This window comes from Megalopta genalis, unplaced genomic scaffold (assembly GCF_051020955.1).
Source record: "Megalopta genalis isolate 19385.01 unplaced genomic scaffold, iyMegGena1_principal scaffold0025, whole genome shotgun sequence".
NCBI classification, from domain to species: Eukaryota; Metazoa; Arthropoda; class Insecta; order Hymenoptera; family Halictidae; genus Megalopta; species Megalopta genalis.
Genome location: NW_027476095.1, coordinates 213,713 through 232,476, shown reverse-complemented (window position 1 = coordinate 232,476; position 18,764 = coordinate 213,713). Strand labels below are relative to the sequence as shown.

The 18,764-nt window shown below is 40.5% G+C and overlaps 1 protein-coding gene and 1 pseudogene across 1 annotated transcript; one reads left to right on the top strand and one right to left on the bottom strand.

Moving 5' to 3' along the window:
- Window positions 1-340: 340 nt before the first annotated feature.
- LOC143260924 (phosphoribosylformylglycinamidine synthase-like) lies at window positions 341-5,971 on the top strand (annotated as a pseudogene).
- LOC143260925 (alpha-N-acetylgalactosaminidase-like) lies at window positions 5,872-8,417 on the bottom strand. The gene is made up of 7 exons (XM_076527516.1): window positions 8,225-8,417; window positions 7,395-7,569; window positions 7,150-7,324; window positions 6,968-7,062; window positions 6,540-6,899; window positions 6,262-6,426; window positions 5,872-6,182 (listed from the first exon to the last, which is right to left on the bottom strand). Exons 1-7 carry the CDS (start codon window positions 8,383-8,385, stop codon window positions 5,994-5,996), a joined length of 1,320 nt encoding a protein of 439 aa, XP_076383631.1. The 5' UTR covers window positions 8,386-8,417; the 3' UTR covers window positions 5,872-5,993.
- Between the last annotated feature and the right edge of the window lie 10,347 nt (window positions 8,418-18,764).

The window sequence follows — 18,764 nt, the reverse complement described above, 5'->3', positions numbered from 1 at the left end:
CATTAAAAAAAGATTTGTTTTTGCACTTAGTATACGGTATACATTATGCATTGTATACATATGTACATACATATACATACATATATTTAAATTAAGTCTCAAAGTAAAGTTGCAGATTTTGTTAACAAGAGATGAATTTTTATTCTGTAAATTCACATGTATATTAATCAAGTTTGAAATATGAAAGCCATAAATATATCTCTAATAAAATTTAATTTATTCTTATTAATATTAAGCCTGTATTCATACAACCAATAATTAAGAACAGATGCATCAAAAAGATGCTTACAATCACAGTAAAATGTGAAGACACACCACACATAATCTCAGACAGATAAGAATATCATTGAGCAAGATGTCCATTTGACCTAAACTTAAACTCTGTTTAGTTTTGAAATAACATGGGTGTTCTATTTTGCAATTACCACACTGATAAATAAAGATAGCACACTGATTCCATTTAATTCTATACCAGGGGGGTCGATTGTTATGGTCGATCTGCATCACTGTACTGTGTTCTTTCTACACTTTATTTTCTTTTGTGTTTCTTTTATTTGTAATTTTTTGTTCATAGACAATGGGTATCATAAAATTTTACAAATCATCTGGGTTGAGATCCGGACATCTGAGAAACCAATTCAACAGTCTGGTTCTATTATCTAAGTCAATAATTGGACTGGAGACAGAATTGTGCTACTATGTTGAAACTAAGGAGTCTTTAAGTGATGAAGAATTGAAACTATTAAAATGGATTCTTATTCCTCCATTCGAAAAACATTGCCTAAAGAGTGAGAGTGTATTTGATCATAAATCGGATGGTAGCTTAGTTATTGAAATTGGTCCAAGGTAAAGCAAACCATTAGATAAATAATTATTATTAATAGTATAATATAAATAACTAATATCTCATGTTTTTACAGATTGTAAGTCTGTTTGTTTTTACAATTTGTAAGTCTGTCAACCTGCATAAGATAATAAGAATTGAAGCAACTATTAGATACTGCATCAAACAATGGAAAACTTGATAAAATCTTGGAAGATACTGTATGTATAAAATTCGTCATTTAAAATACAAATGAAGCAGTATTTATAATTTTATATTTTTGTACAGATAGCAGAGAAATAAAATGACTCAATGTAGGTACATGCAACCGATAGAAACATTTGATCATGGTTTTAGACCTGATGACTGGTTTGAAGTGGATGTCCTCAAAGGTGGACGAAAAGCATTGGAGGAAGTTAATTCAAAATTAGGTACATATCTAAAATAAAATACAATATATTATTCAAGATAAAACTCATTTTATTTTTTATGTAGGTTTGGCATTCAATAACTGGGATTTAGATTTTTATACAGACCTGTTTCTTAATAAATTGAAACGAAATCCGACCAGTGTCGAATGTTTCGATTTAGCGCAATCTAATAGCGAGCATAGTCGTCATTGGTTTTTTAAAGGATACGTAGTTATTGACAATGAAGAGATGAAGAAATCATTACTTGGTATGATTATAGAGCCCCGAAACACTCGAATCCGAATAACACAATTAAGTATAGTGACAACAGTAGTGCAATCAAGGGATATCAAGTCAAGACATTAAGACCTACTTTGACTAACAAATGTAGCTTTTTCCACTTAGAAAATGTTACTCAAGATCTCATATTTACCGCTGAAACTCACAACTTTCCAACTGGTGTTGCTCCATTTAGGTAAGTAATACTGACTAATTTCTTATTTGTAATTACACTAAATTGTAATTTGCAGTGGTGCTACAACTGGAACTGGAGGCAGACTCAGAGATATTCAAGGCATTGGCAGAGGAGGATATTATATTGCTGGAACTGCTGGTTATTCTGTTGGAAATTTACATATCCCAGGTTCGTTTTATCTTTTTTTTTTAAATTTGTGGATGCCGAAAAATGATTATTGTTCTTACCAACCATTTTATTTATTTGACAGGGTACGACTTGCCATGGGAAGAGAAAGATGTTCCATACCCTAGCAACATGGCTAGTCCATTAGAGATTATAGTTGAAGCTAGTAACGGTGCATCCGATTACGGCAACAAATTTGGAGAACCACTAATAACAGGATTTGCTCGTTCTTTTGGAATGATAGATAATATTGGGGAACGTCGTGAATGGATTAAACCCATAATGTTTAGCGGAGGCTTGGGTACAATGGACACTGATATGTCACAGAAAGTTGCACCAGCAAAAGGTCTGGGTTAAAGATAAGCGAATGCAATGCATAACAATTGAAGATTAATTATTTTAGGTATGGAAGTAATAAAAATTGGTGGTCCTGTATACAGAATCGGCGTGGGAGGTGGCTCAGCCAGTTCCATCGAAGTATTTTGATTACGATCATTCATTAACATCATTCTTTCTGTGTTCAACTAAATAATTCAGAGTTATTAGGTACAAGGCGATAATAAATCAGAACTCGAATTTGGAGCAGTCCAAAGGGGTGATCCGAAAATGGAGCAGAAACTGAACAGAGTGGTTCGTGCATGTACAGAAATGGGACAAAAGAACCCAATACTCAGTATACATGATCAAGGAGCGGGAGGGAATGGTGAGTATTATTTTCATATAATTATATCATAATGATAAGACAATTAAATCATTGTATGTTTCAAATACTATTAGGCAACGTTCTAAAGGAATTGGTAGAACCTGCTGGCGCTGTTATCTTCACCAAGAAATTTGAGCTAGGTGATCCAAGCATCAGTACTTTGGAATTATGGGGTGCTGAGTATCAAGAGAATGATGCAATTCTATGTAAACCTGAAGATGCTGGCTTACTCAAGGAAATAGCAGCTAGAGAGAAATGTCCTATCAACTTCGTAGGAACTGTTACCGGAAATGGAAAGGTCATTCTTTCTGAAGAAATCGATTGTAACGTATCAAAGTATCTAAATGAAAATTATAAGGATGAGAAGAGACATCCGGTGGATTTAGATTTAGAATTGGTACTCGGGAAAATGCCGCGTAAGGTAAACGTGCAGAAATATCAAAGAACATATTAATTTGTGATAAAGTTGAAACTAAACATAATTTTTTGGTTTCGCAGACGTTCAACTTTCAGAGGCGAAACATACAACTACCTTCTTTGTCACTTCCAACAGATTTGACCGTACAATCTGCTTTGGAAAGAGTCTTGCGTTTGTCTTCAGTTGGCAGCAAACGATATTTAACTAATAAGGTTGACCGTTGGTCCTCTGCATACTCCTCTTGCCGATGTTGCTGTAACTGCAGTCTCTTACTTCTCAACGGTAAACGGAGAAATAATTTGTTAATAAATAGTATTATTAGCAATATATTTTTTCATGCAAATCTTCGTAGGTTGGCATAGCTACATCTATTGGAGAACAGCCAATAAAGGGTCTAGTAAATGCAGCAGCTGGAGCTCGCATGACCGTGGCAGAGGCCTTAAGCAATTTAGTATTCGCGCGAATCTCAAATTTAAAGGTATTAGGTGTATCAACGTAAATTGAACTTTTTTGTTTACTAAAGTTTACACACTATAGGATGTTAAATGCAGCGGTAATTGGATGTGGGCTGCCAAATTACCAGGAGAGGGTGCTGCACTATACGATGCGTGTTCTGCTATGTGTTCATTGATGAACGAACTTGGCATTGCAATCGACGGAGGTAAAGATTCTCTTAGCATGGCTGCTCGAATTGGTAAAGATGTTGTTAAAGCGCCAGGGACACTTGTAGTTTCTTGTTATGCTCCTTGTCCGGATATCCGACATGTAAGTAAGAGTTAAAACATCTTTATCTAGGTTTTTATATTCAACTAACAGTTTCATATTGCAGGTGGTAACGCCAGACTTTAAAGCACCTGCGACAGGGAAGAATGGCAGCTTGTTATTCGTCGACTTGTCTAATGGACAAAGTCGAATCGGCGGTACGGCTTTAGCTCAGGTGTATAAATCACTTGGTAACGATGTTCCAGATATGAGACATGCCGATTTATTGAAAAATGCTTTCAAAGCGACGCAACAGTTGATTGCAGGTGAATTATAATGTTTTAATATTTCTTTCATTATATTGAGAAGATATCAAAAAATACTTTTTTTCTATTTACAGAGGAAAAAATATTGGCAGGACACGATGTTAGCGATGGGGGACTTATCACGTGTCTTTTAGAAATGTGTTTTGCTGGTATGTCTGGAATGGACGTTAATATTTCCCACAAATCTGGAACACCTATAGAAGTTTTATTCGCCGAAGAAGTGGGCTGGATATTGGAAGTTGATGAAGAAAATTACCAACACGTGTTAAATGTGTTCAAACAATTTAATGCTCCTATATATTCAATTGGACGATCTGAAAAGTTTGGAATGACTTCGAAAGTATTTACTCTAAATTTTATGCGAAATCTTTAATATGAGCATTTATAATTACTTTCACATTATGTTCTTAGATAAATGTCAAAGTTCAAAATCGGACTGTCTTGGATTCGACGGTGTTATCCTTGATGTCTCTATGGGAAGAAACTAGCTACCAATTAGAACGTCGTCAAACAAATGTGGAATGTGCATTACAAGAGTTTGATGGACTCAAAGATAGAGCTGCGCCAGTTTACAAGTTGTCCTTTAACCCTGATGTAAAACCTGTTAGGATTCATAAAACTTTAACTTGTTCGTAAAATTGTTATCTAGTATTTGCTTACGTCACAGCAAATTTTATAGTTTCTATCGATTCTACAGCAAAGATCACCGTAGCCGTGATAAGAGAAGAAGGCATAAACGGCGATAGGGAAATGGCGGCAGCCTTGGTGCAAGCCGGCTTTGAGGTTTATGATGTGGCAATGCAAGATTTATTAGACAACAAAGTAACATTTGACAGGTTCAAAGGTGTCATCTTTCCTGGTGGCTTCAGTTATGCCGGTACATTGTTCATTTATTGTAGAGGGAAATTATTACTGCTACTGCATTAAGTATAATTGGTTTAAACTTATCTATAATTTCAGATGTCTTGGGCTCAGCCAAGGGATGGGCAGCAAGTCTCCTCTCCATCCGTCTTTACAGAAGCAATTGGAAGCATTTATCTCTCGTAAAGACACGTTCAGTTTAGGAGTTTGTAACGGATGTCAATTAATGTCCCTGTTGGGATGGATAGGAAACGAAACCGGTATGTTCTGTTGAGTAATAAAATGTATCCAGCATAAGGAATTTGTGCTTGCGAAATTCATGAATTTCATTAACACGCTTGATCATATCCTCCTTCTAACGCAGGTAATGTTGAAGAACCAGAGGTTTTCTTAGATCATAATCTATCCGAGAGGTTTGAGTGTCGGTGGAGTACGGTCAGAATTGATAAGTCACCATTCATAATGCTGAATGGAATGGAAAATAGCGTATTAGGCGTGTGGGTTGCACATGGCGAGGGAAGATTTACTTTCAGAAACGATGATACGTTGAAGAAGCTTCAAAACAATAATTGCCTGGCCATCAGGTATACTGATGATTACGGCAACCAAACCGAACAATATCCTCTTAATCCTAATGGTAGTACAGGTGAGAATTCGTGTATTTATGTGTAAATATCAATGCGGATGATAGGGAATCAGTGTTTGAATCTGACGAAATTATGTATCAAATATTTTGTATTACCTTAGGTGGTATTGCTGGTATCTGTTCCGCGGATGGACGGCATCTCGCGATGATGCCACATCCTGAACGATGTACACAAATGTGGCAGTGGCCTTGGATTGGGTGAAATACGAGATTTCGCCATGGCAACGTATTTTTGATAACGCGTACGCCTGGTGTTTGTCTAAACAATGATTTAATACATTCCACACGATAACAGCCTATTAGTGTACATAACAAGATTGCCTATGTTCTGAATGAATTAACTTTTCATAGATTATAAAATTCTTTATTTTCTACTTTCTTAACAAAGTATGGTAACATTGTGTAGTCAAGTACAATAAAAATGGTAAATTACAATTAGAAATTTCTTAATTGTTCAATTCGTGTCACTTAAACGAATTCTGTCTGACTTTAAAGAGTTGATTCGAAGGCGAGAATTGTTGAAATTGATTCGTATCAAAAACGTCTTCTAAATGCAAGTCGCACCGCAATATCACAACACCGGATGGATTCACTTTGACTTTTATTTTCGTTTGAGGCGTCAGAACGCCGTAATTTACATCTTCGTATAAATCCTGGAAACAGAATTATTTTGGCAGTTTTTATTTTAAACTAATTAAATCTTAGAATCGTGATTGTTCCGTAAACGCATACCTCCACATTGTATCCTCCAGGATACTGGAGCACAAGCTCCTTTAGTGTAACAGATACATCGGACGGTGTGCCGTCCGTTCTCCTATTTACAAACGCTATGGCGTAAGAGTAGTAATTCTGGTAGATGGGAGTTATCGGCCTCGCCCAGATTTCAATGCCTTTATGCTAAACAGTAGAGTAGAACTCTTACTAACGTATTCCGAAACCCACACTATTTCCCCGCTACTGTTCAATTTTCATGCACATACTACATTATTACTAATATTTAATTAACTAACTTTGTAGATACGTCGACCCTGAATGCCCAGTGGATCCTGATCCACAGCAATAATTTTCCTATTCTGTAAAATAGCTTTGTACTCGGGCCTGATAGTTCGTAAATCAACGGACATTAATAGAGGCGCCGCCAGAATGGCCCACAAGGCCATTTGTGTTTTGCTTTGCTCGTAACTTAGACCAAAGTTACCAATTATCAGCATGTCGGGATCGTTCCAGTGACCGGGTCCCGCATTTGGTACAATCGCATCTTGATTGTTTCCATAATAATCTATAATGGTTTCTAGGCTGTTCCAGGAATCTTGAATGTCGTCAAAATTCCTCCAAAGATTACAATGTTGTGTTATGGCAATAAAGTTTGGCTGAAATTTATATACTCTCAAAGACTGTTCTAATGTAATATTCTACAGATGGTATTATAAAGACCGACCTGCATTCCAGCATAAATTTGATAGACTGGCCAACTACAAGAATAGACCATAGACCGACCTGTTTGATTTAAATAAAACCCAAACTCAGGATAGCCTAAAATATTTGATAAAATTATTGAATAAAGTCAGTTAAGTAGAATTTGTTTCTAATTGACTATATGTATAATAATTTAAGCTGTACCTCTGTCCATTTCAGATGGATGGGAATAACAACCATCTAGTTTCACATAATCAACATCCCAAGATGCAAAAGTGAGTGCATCTATTTCTAAGTATCCTAATATACCAGGGTAACCAGCACATGTATAGTTACCAAAGTCTTCATAAATCCCGAATTTATGACCCTTTGAATGAATCTACAAAGCCAAAATAGAGAATTGTGAGTATAGGAAATCAATATCCTATGTTGAAGGTAATTATAGGAACATACATTGCAAGACTTTTCATCCCATGTTTAAATCTTTGTCTATCTGGTACAAGTTGACCATCAACATCTCTGTCTTTTTCCAACCAACAGTCATCAACATTAACATACTCATATCCAACAGCAGCATAGCCCTCTGCTACAATAATGTCTGCCATTGTGCGAAAGAGCCGATCACTATAAAATGTAAAAATTGAGTTTTAAGTAATTTTTAAACTTCTGTCATACAATAATTATTTTCTTAAGCTTTGCAATAGAAATTTACGAAACAACTATGTCACAGCTCTAAATAATTTTATTAAGTGTCATTGTTGATGTCATGCATCCTTGATTTGAATCAAATGCTAGTCAGTTCTATTCTAAGCAACATCTTATGAAAGAACAACATTTAAATTTTTCTTAGAATGTATTTTTCCACATTCATCAATGTAATCACAACATAAAAGATCCTTGTGTTTCATAGATTCTTCTAACAATATCTTTGATTTGATTAATTATCCCTTTACTTAAAAAACAATAACTGACAAAACTTTCATATTTACATTGTCCTTTATATAGGTCATTCTGAGAATGAAATTGAATTTTGCATTTCATGATAATCATCTACCAACTGGAGTTGGTAGTAATAGATTTAGAGATATGTAACAGAGATGCTAATGAAGTTTCACTTTATCATATAGAATCATGCTGTACTATCAAGCATTCGTAAGTTCTAAAAATCTATAATAACACTATAATTTCGACGAAAGATTACCAAATAAACTAGCTTCGAATCAATATTGTAGAAAGCTGAAGAAAGTGAGAAGATAAATTTGAAAATTAACACTCTCACCTGATACAGTTATCGGGATCATTTTTGCAATCTGTGTTGCACCTAAATCGTTCCCAGGCAAGCCAGCCCATGGGCAGCGTTCTCACAAGACCATTATCAAAAGCCAATGTCAAATCTGCCACTGACACAAGCAAACACCATATCCATACCAACTGCAACATTCTGCAAAAATCCACGTTTCGTTTTACTAATCCCTTTCACTGCACACGTACACTGAACCGACTGTTGTTGTACTACGACACTGGTATCATAATTTTGTTAAACAATAATTCTAACAAAAGTGTGTATGACTCTGTCGGAGTCAGGCAGAGATCTGGTCATTAGGAGCAGAGAAAAATTGTCATCCACATCCTGCACGGCTCTTGGCAGACTGATCTGATATAAGACCTCCAAGCCAAGAGTACTTTCACCCAATGCCCCATTTCATTTTTACACACAATCGCTGTCGTTGCTGGTGTGAGCATTGATTTCCTTTTGTACAGAGAACGAGCCTGCACACCAAGGCGCTGATTGCCCGTGTAACTATTACGGTACAATTACGCCTACGAAAGACAATCGCGAGCACATTTTATCCGCGAATATCGTCTTTGTCTCTTCGGCTACGAAATATTCGTACACCGCGATACGTGTAAGATTACCCTCGAATAATACACACTCGGTGGAGAATTACATTGCTCTCTGCGAATTATCTTGTGCTCTGTTTATCTAGCAGTTATTTCAAATATGCCACGTAAATGGTTGAACAGAACAGCGTTACATATGTATGTGCAATTTGACTAATTTGCCACAGCTGGCAACACGAAGAATAGTGTGATACGTACTCGGTGAATTATCCTGTGTTCCCGTCTTATCGAGCGGTTATTTCAAATATGCCATACAAATGTTTGAACAGAAGAACAATGCACAATTTGCACTTTCTGGCGTAAATGGCAACGCGAAGAAGAGAGATCAGTTACCGCGTAATGCTCCGTGATCCACTGAACGGATCATTAATTTTCGACGCGTTCGCTGATCGTTAATTTTCAAATTACGATCATTCGTGTATAATTGGAAGTGTTTACAAACAAGCCGTGAACGAGGAGACAGACACACGATAAATTTGACATTCCTGAGACGGAAATGCGATCGACCACGTCGCCACAGTCGTCCGGAAAGCGACTTTTTCTGGCCAAAATTATAAAACACCTTCGTGTACCGACTTTTCTCTGCGACGAAAGTATAATCAATAAAGAAAACAATTACAAAAAGATATGCAGAAGTGTATACGTAGAATATAAAAGATGTTAAAAATCATGTATACAGGTATAACATATAATTACAATGCAATCACTTGCTAAGCTTAAATTGTTACAAACTTTTCACTTTCTATGCACACTCTATACGCTTCTGTAGATTCATTGACGGACACAATTGTTCAAGGTCACGGGAGATCTTACAATTCGTTTGCAAATGATACGATCTCGCTTGATAACGTTATTTTATGTAAATATTGTTCTGCAAAACAATCCTCGCCACTTTCCGTATTGACATCATGTAAAAATTAGAATCTGCAGACAACTTTCATTTAAATGATTCCATTAAACTGTTATCTGGGGGAAAGATCAATGAAATGTAAGAAATTAAGAGTATCTCGAGCAAAGCGCTTGATTCTTGATCAACACCGGTTTTACAGCGTTGCTCTTTCCATACTTTCATTTCGATTACCTAACTGAAAGGAAAAATCGATCGGGAATAGATTCCGATATCTCTTTATCGACTGACGATACCGTCTATCGCTGAAACACATGTATGTATTTGCGATTTAATACGCGGAGAAATTGTTTTACTCTGTGAAAAGACAAAGAGCTACAATGCCTTTCGTTCATTCGATAATTTCTATACAATTCGACGTAGCGTTAATTATAACAGCCACGAATCAATCGGGTTTGACTTTCGATTTCACGATTTCATAAGCTCTACTAGTTGCAACGTTTATCTCGATTACATTTTCACCCAACAATTTAGTAGACTTGTTACAGTATCAAACGTGATCATTATTCAAGAGAAATTGTACTCTTCGTAGAAAGTGGGAAAGTATTCTGTCCTTCGTTAAAATTGTTCAAGAATGTTCGCGTTCTCGAATTACATACACGGTATCAACACAAGATGTTTCTCGTTTTTTTTTTTTAGTATACCGTGACTTTAAATAAATAAATATTCAAAACTAGTAAGAAAAAAAAAGAAATAATTTTTAAAACAACATTACTCACTTTTATACGGCCGATTCAAATCTGTCAAATGACGAAACTTTGAAAACTCGGTGACATTCAAATTAAAACAACGTTCTCGGACATTTGACGAACTTCGAATATGCTTCAAGTTGTGAACAATTTGTAAACTAAACAGAAATGCGCCGATACTAAATGAGAACGATGGTTTTTATGATTTTCGAGTGATATATGCGTTGCTTTTAACGAATCACGGCAAGATCACTGCGTTATACGAAACGAGACTGGTCACGATCTCTGTTGCGCCCTCTGTTTATATGCACTTGTTAAAATCTGCGCGCCAGACCATTTGAGTTTGAATACAACCGATAAATCTTATCGGTCACATTTGAACGTTTGATTGACATTGCTATTATCGATCGAATCATTTTCTTCAGATTGTCGCACAGTCTCCGCTATTTGTAAAGAACATGCATAACCTTTGATAAATTCACAATTTTTGTGCAAGACCATTATCCATCATTTGAATAAATATAGATAGCGAATGTATCTTTAACTTTCTACAGGTATAGTAAATATTTTCTATAGTCTAAAACCGCAAGAAGTTGTCGTCTTTAAATTATTTGTTTAACCTTATATTAACCTTCGATATATTCACAATTTTTGTGCAAGACATTATCCATCATTTGAATAAATATAGACAGCGAATGTATCTTGAACTTTCTACAGATATAGTAAATATTTTCTATAGTCTAAAACCGCAAGAAGTTAACGTCTTTGAATTATTTGTTTAGGGCCAGTAGACTGTATAGAATATTACTTCGTAATTATTAAATATACAATATTACAATTTTCGTTACATATTCAAAAACGTCACGAGTCCATGAAATATTGGAACAAACAAAGGTTGAACGAACCCTTCGGTATCGTACAGTCTCTTCGAGATAACATATTTTTCTATTGTTTCTATCCTTTTTACCGTCTTTATTTACAACGCAATCAGTGAACATGATATTGAATCTTTTATCATGAATTGTTTACAAAAGCACATGACTTTGTCATTAAAACTGAAGTACATAGATCTGAATCTATTTTAATTAATTCAGACTAATAATAACAATCTTCATCAATAAAGCGATCAAAATTGTTTTCCTCAAATACCGAGATCTCGATAAATTGTTATCATTTCTTCAGATGGATTAAATCGTAAAAATTAGTACTTATATAAATAAATGTGATCCTATACGTATCGTTGTACAACAATGCAAGATATCGAAATACAAAAGCCGATACTTAATTTAATATTATTTGTGAGACATTTAGTCGGTGACCCATTTAGCCAGATAAATATTCGAAAAGTGTACGAACGTTCCGAGCGGCACGTTCGAACCAGTCTAAGCTCGCAGTTTGTTTATTATTTCCAGACGTCGTCGAATCGACTAGGAACGTTGGGGCCACCCCGTATTGGTCCTCCCCCAATCAGTCGAATTTCGATCATGCTGGGGATGGTTGACGGTGGCGCCGCGACGTGACGTACCACCATAGTCATTCGTCCCCTGTCTCGCTCGGGTCGCACCATTCTCCGTTAACCTCTTCCTCGTTCTGGCTGGTTCGTTCGCTGCCGAACCCCCAACAATCCCGCAGCCACCGTCGTCAGCGGGGCTGTCGGAGGAGGGACAGTCTGATTTACCCGTCGAAGGGAGCTCGTGCACCGTCACCCGGTGACCTAACCGCAGAGAGACAAACGAGAAAAGAAAACCTAAAACAGGCCGAGAGAAAAGCGATTGGCTCCTCGCGTGGTGCCAAATTCAGGCGGCGGCGGTCTCGTTGCGATTACATCCACCTGGAGAGTCCTCCCGGCCCCTCTCCCCCCTCCAACCCGCCACGGCCTGTCATGTGAGTAAACCGTCGCGCGTTTTCGGACGTGTTATGGCGTGGAAGTGCTGGCGAAACATCGCAGTGCCGTCGTTCTCGTCCCACGTAACCAGGATATACCAGCAGCCGATCGACGACCAGCTGTTGTGAGCCTCCTCCGCTGCTGGAAACATGAAGATACCACCCCAGGTCATGACCCAGGTAAGCGGACATCGGCGACTAACTCCATTCCATTCACCGCGAATCGCGAAGATCCTCGGTCCTCCGACGTCCTCCCGTTTATATAGGTTTTGTTGCGCCTCATTTCGTCACAGCGACAGCTTTCTCTCGGTCGGTGCATCGGTGTCAAAGGATTCGACACGTTTCCCATGTTCGCGAACCCGATGCATCGGGCCGACGTAGTAGCCTCGACTCGATTTTTCGCGGATTTTGCACGACAGCGCCGACGGTCCTCCTTTACAGGAGTCCGTACTCTCCGTAATCTTTCACCGACGTCGCGTTTTCGCGACGTTTTCTCGAGAGTAGTTCTCCAACGATAGTCGGTAATATATTATTATATATATTTATTTTATTATATTTATATATTCCGATGCCGCCGTACACGCGGCAGAAATCAATAAAACCGTAAAATCTGGCAAGGAACATTGGGAGAATAGGCACGATTGTTTCGATGAAAATATATCGACGAAGTTTTATTTAAAAAAATGAATATCTCTTCTCTATATTTGATACAAAAATGTTCAGTAAAAAGTTTCTCTTCGTCTAAAAACAGTCTGGACTTGGCAGTGTGTAAACTGGTCCCCTAAGGGTTAAAATTGCTGAAATTATGCTCTTTCCTACGAATTGATTGAAACGTTGCAATCAAAATTCTGGCAAGTTTAAATAAATTCAATTGCACACTCGTCACTTTTAATTCATGGTAGGTTCAGCGTTAAACGAAATACCGTTCTTACGAAAATTCGATCGCGGATCCACGGAACTGCATTCTCTGGAAAATCAACTTCATTGATCGGTCGAAGACCGAACGGTACGGTTACACCTATCAACCCTATGCGCTCGAATGGCAGTGCCCTTTTCATCGGATGGCACTCCGATGAAAATTGCCGTAGCTAATCGACGCGTTACGAAGTAGATTTCTAATTAGCAAATTGCTAGATAGATATAAGCGCGAACACCTCTTCTCACGGATAAATTGTTCTGAAATTCTCGGTCTTCGGTGCAGCCCCGAGCGTAAGGGGTGCGAGTTCTACATGCAGCAGAGACCGTGTATGGTGGATTCGAACGCTATAGCGCGTAGTCAGCCTAGAATAATATGGTGTAGAACGGAACTAGTATCGATTGCTAGTATAAAATAAGAACGTACAAGTATATTCTACAGTTAAACCATTGTATGTATGTATGTATGTACTGGCATGCGGTTTACGGTTCAGCTATGCCAGCTTGTTAGAGGCAACACTATGTATATTTAAACTATCGACCCATTATTCATAGTTCGACTATATTACATTATACCCCATAATTACATTAGTATAGACTAGCTAACTTAACCGGACCATTAAACCGGGCCCAGCATGCTTGCCCCCGCAACGTACAATTAAAGTATACTAGCGTAGTCGTATAGTACGATAGTCGAGTATTATAGCTAGTATTATAGTACTATAGTATTATAGTACATGTATAGTACATGTATAGTACATGTATTATAGTACAAAGGTATCTTGCGTTCGACGAGCGGCTTAGCGTGTAGTCGCGTCGCGGACTGCTGCCACCGGATCAGATGTGACCCGGGCATAAATTTTTAAGCGATGCTGATTTATTCAATTTAGTTTGCGCGAATCGAGTAACACGCTTTAGGCGAAGAATAAAAAAACCCGAGCCCCTAATAATAAACAAGATTTAAACAAGATTTCGCGCGGTTCACCGACGGCTGAAAGAAAGCAAAACGTGTGTTGTCAAAGTACAGAGCACGCGAACTTTTTCTCCACCGACGACGATGCTCCCTGCCGGATGATATTTGGTCACAGCGTAGGATGGCGAAAAACGTGCTCGGGTTGCGTCAGGCGGGTAAAGATCGCGTTGTACCGTACCGGAAACACACCGATTGGCCGTTTCTCGCCGCGCCGGGCCCGTTTTCCACGGTCGGTTTTAATTGAAATGGGAAATCGGTGTCGTCCTGGGGGCCACGTGTGGCCACAGATAGCCACGGTGGGATCGTTGTCGTCGGTCGGCGTCGACCAAACGGCGGGGGGGACACGGGGTGATGAGCGGCGTTATGCGCGCGATGACGTTCTCCTCCCCCCGCGCCGCCCCCAAGCCCGTTTCAGCCCACTATTTACCATATTTTATCTAGGGCGGCGCGGGTAGATCGATACGCGCTACTTTCATTCATGGCTGCCTCCCCTCACGGCTGGCACGTTGCCTCCCGCGCGTACCACCACCGGGACCAACCCCACTATTTCGCCCATTGGTGGCCACGGGCTGTCTCTCTGTCCCAGTGATTCTCAAATTCTCCCGTGCTCCCCACCAACCCCCGGAACCCTCCGGTGACGTCAGGCCACGGCTAGGCCCGCTTCGAGCGCCTATTCAAACGTTCTCCGCGCTTAAACGTTTCCACCCTTATGCAAGATGTGCTCGAAGCCGTCGTTTTAGAATGTTCTTCCGAGGCACCGTTTTAGTATGTATGTATGTACTATGTACTTCGGGCCACCGTTTCAGATTGCTTCGGCGCGAGCCGAAGGAACTGCGTGCATATTACGCGCACCTTTCGAATAATGTCTCCTGCGCAATTCGGGCCCCGAGCTACCATTACGAAGATATTGTTAGGGACACGCGTGAGGACCAAGGGTAAAATACGGTTCGAACGGGTGCGTCGAGGCAACATTTATAATCGAGTCGATAAAGAGTGCGTTTAGGCAGCTCGAATGATTTTATCGAAGCTTTTCTCGAGCCACGGTACTTTCGAGACACCATTCGAATCGGTACAAACGTTTCGTCGAGCCTGTTCAGTTCTCCCCGCGGAATCGCCGTTTACCCGCGCTCGTGCCTTCATTACAACTGCGGCTCTGCAAGACTCTCGATCGACGAGTGCCACTCGAGACAGTAGGATCATTGAAAGCTACCTGTTACGTGTGTCACCGTGGTAATGAATCGCGCACACGTGAGACCCGTTTCCATGTGTAGAACACACGCACACACATACAGAGAGAGAGAGAGAGAGAGGGGAAGAGAGAGAGAAGAGTATTTTATCTATGCAAGCAAAGGGGATAGATGCAAGGATAATCCCGTCCGGACTTGATACGGTATTGAATGGGGACGGGCTGCCTTCTTAACCTACTATGCAAATAGAATCGGTAAATGTAATCTATATAATCTCGAGTTCTATCTTCTCGTTTGATTCCGCAAATACCTTCGACTAATATTACCGTTCCGCCACTCGACGGCGATCTCCCCGGCGAACGGAATAAACAGGATCGTTTCGTTCAATCGGGGACCGCTTTGTGGAAAAAGCTGGTTCGCTTTCCCGCAAAGACGAGGGAATGCAATTGATATGCATCCAACGATCGGCGGCTGTCTCTTGAATTCAGTCGATGCTACAAACGAAGCGAACGAGATTCGCTCGGTTACGCTCGCAAACGATCGGAGATGTTACAGGATCTCATTTTACATTCGAACTCTATTATCTCGCTTCGGTATAATTTCTTTTTTAACTGGACGATCTACTTGATAATTTATCGTTTTTCGTTTATTTATTCAAAGAGAGGCATTTTCTTCAAAATAGGCTTGCCAATAGATGTGTTATAAGAAAGTTGCGACCCCGATCCACCTTGATCCTGAACTTTCTACATGTTAAAGGGGGATGAAGCGAAATTAGTCGGGCCGTATGGTCGCGAAAGGTGCGGAGACGTTTCGGGACACGGTCGGATGTCATCAGGGCATGGAACACCATGTAATATCGCGGCACTGCCCCCTCCATTCGTCGCCAACGTCACTGCTGACGCCCTTTTGCACCCCCGCGTCCGAGTATTTCAATCGTCCGTAGCGTTCGCGTGGTCGTGTTCCCTTCCGTCCGCCCACCCGGCCCTGTCCTCCACCTCATGACCCTTCTTCATTCCTGTTTCCTCCATCATCGGATTACCAACGTTTTCATCCCCCATCCCCTCGACGGCGGCAACCCTCTCTCTGTGTTCCCTGGATTCGAGCAGCACGCGTTTCAGTTCTCTCTCTCCCTTTCTCTCTCTCTCTCTCGCTCTCTCGATCTCTCTTTCCCTCTGTGATCCTATTTTTAGCGCGCATCCGCGACTGAATAAATGGCTGCGTAATCACCATGTTCCTCGCGCACGAGGAATCGAGCCACGACCAACCTCCCCTGATAAGAAATTCAAACCAGGAATAGACGCCTGGCTACGCCGGAAGACGCCCGGCGTCGGGGCGGAAACTGGCAGACCGTGGCTCTCGTGACCGGGGCTCGGAGTTTCTTCTTAGGGGTTGTAGAACCGACGATGCAGCAATCCGTAGGGGGAGAGCCTCTCTTGACCGCTTCACGATCTTTTCGAAATCGATTCATTTCTGAACAGTCTTTGATATTTTATCTATATTTAGAACTTCTTCGTTCTTTTATAAATTCCTACCAGGGGAAGAAAATTTATATTTATCGAAGGGTGGAATTCTATTTCGATTTGAAAGCAGCGAATAACATTCGTATTTAGCGAATTGTGCACCGAATCTGACGCGATATTACGGTGGAAGAGGTTATAAAGCAACCCCCAATTTCTTGGGCGGCCTTCTTTCCGATTCGTCCCTGTTTGAAATGAATTGTAAAATCGAATCGCTGCTCGAACGTACGATACTTCGCACTAGTCTTTCGCACTCGTTGGTCGATCCGGTCGGTCCGAATTCGAGAAGCTTTTAAAGCTTCCGGTCTGAGGCTCGGATGATGTTAAAGCGATCCGTGGGATTTCAATCTCAAGGTTCCCAAAGAGTTTCAAGGATCCCGATCATCTCGCGGCTCTAGAGAGTTTCCGAAAGTTCAAATGGCCCCAAGGTCTCACGTGTCCCACGAGTTCAAATGGTCCCTGTCCCCCGGAGGGTCTTAAACATGATCTCGTGTCTATCAAAAGCCGGCGCTCAAGGTTCCCAGGGTGCCTCGTGTCTTCGAGATTACACGGAACGCGCGCGACCCGACGTCGATTCACCCCCGATCTTTCGAAAGCGTTGTAACGCTGGCAAACTTTCTGATTTATTTTTATCGCGAAGAATCGATCACCCGGCAACGTCTATTTGTGGCTGTTGTTACACTCGCATTTGTCGCTAGTGAACAAACTTTTCTTCCCCGTCGACTTCCCGGTCGCTAATTTTTTCATTCACGATTACTATACAGAGAGATCGCGAAGATCACGGTTATGTGTTAATTTATTCGATATATCTGTTATTTCACGCGGCAAATATTACGATAACATCGAAGCGAAAAATCAGAAGAGCTGTCTTTTTTTCAATTGTTACTCTTATAGTGTAATAGAAAACAGCTGCTTTTGGTGCTCCGTAAATCGAGCATTAAAGAGTAGTTTCGCATTCTCTTCAACTGACAATTCTCATCAAAAAGAGAAATACATTTTTATTTATCTTCCATCGTTCATTGATTCGGAGAATCTTCATTTCGCGTGAAGATCCACGGTTCGGTGTTCCGCTGATTGGCTGATTGGCTCGTTGGTCATTTTTCGTTAATAACTCGTAAACGAAGCCGCGGATTGCATTTCCGCAAAGGAAAAAGTTACTTCAAATAATCTCAGAAAGTCCTCGTTTCCCGGAACTAGCATCATTTTGAGGCATCCCGTAGAAAATGCCGCGGAATTTTCGCGATATCGTCGACCATGGTCGTCGGGGAATCGATTGTCTCCGATAAGATTCGATTGGCAATCGGAGCACCGTGTTCCGAACGGGAAGGAAGGTTCGCGACCGGCCCATTGTAGAGCCCGAAGTCCGATTAGAAAGGAAACGCGGATCCTTTCTTCGGAATTGTCCGGCGTGGCAGCGATGAAAATCTGATTGCGAGGACGGACTTCGCGTTTTACGATGTATCCAGTGGCGCAGCGTCAACCGCTTCCGTCTCCCGGATACTTTCTATTATATTACTTTGTCGTGTAGCCTCTCCTCGGATGCTACCGCCGTCAGGGATTTCCCTTTCGCGGCGTTCGGTTAACGTTAACCGGTCATTTGGCGTCGACCGCGGTCGCCTAACTTCATCAGCGCGGTCGACGAACCTCCAATTCCCATGGACCGAGCAGTTTCCGTTAATTCCATCGATTGCCCTGTAATTGAATCGTTCCTCCGACCGTGCGAAACCTCCGCCCGATTATTTCCAGACACACCGCCGCGGTTTTCTATGATACTTGGAAGTACGTACTCCTCGGCAACCCCTTTCACCGCTGGCAAAAATTAGAAAGTACGGTGGAGGGAAGTGT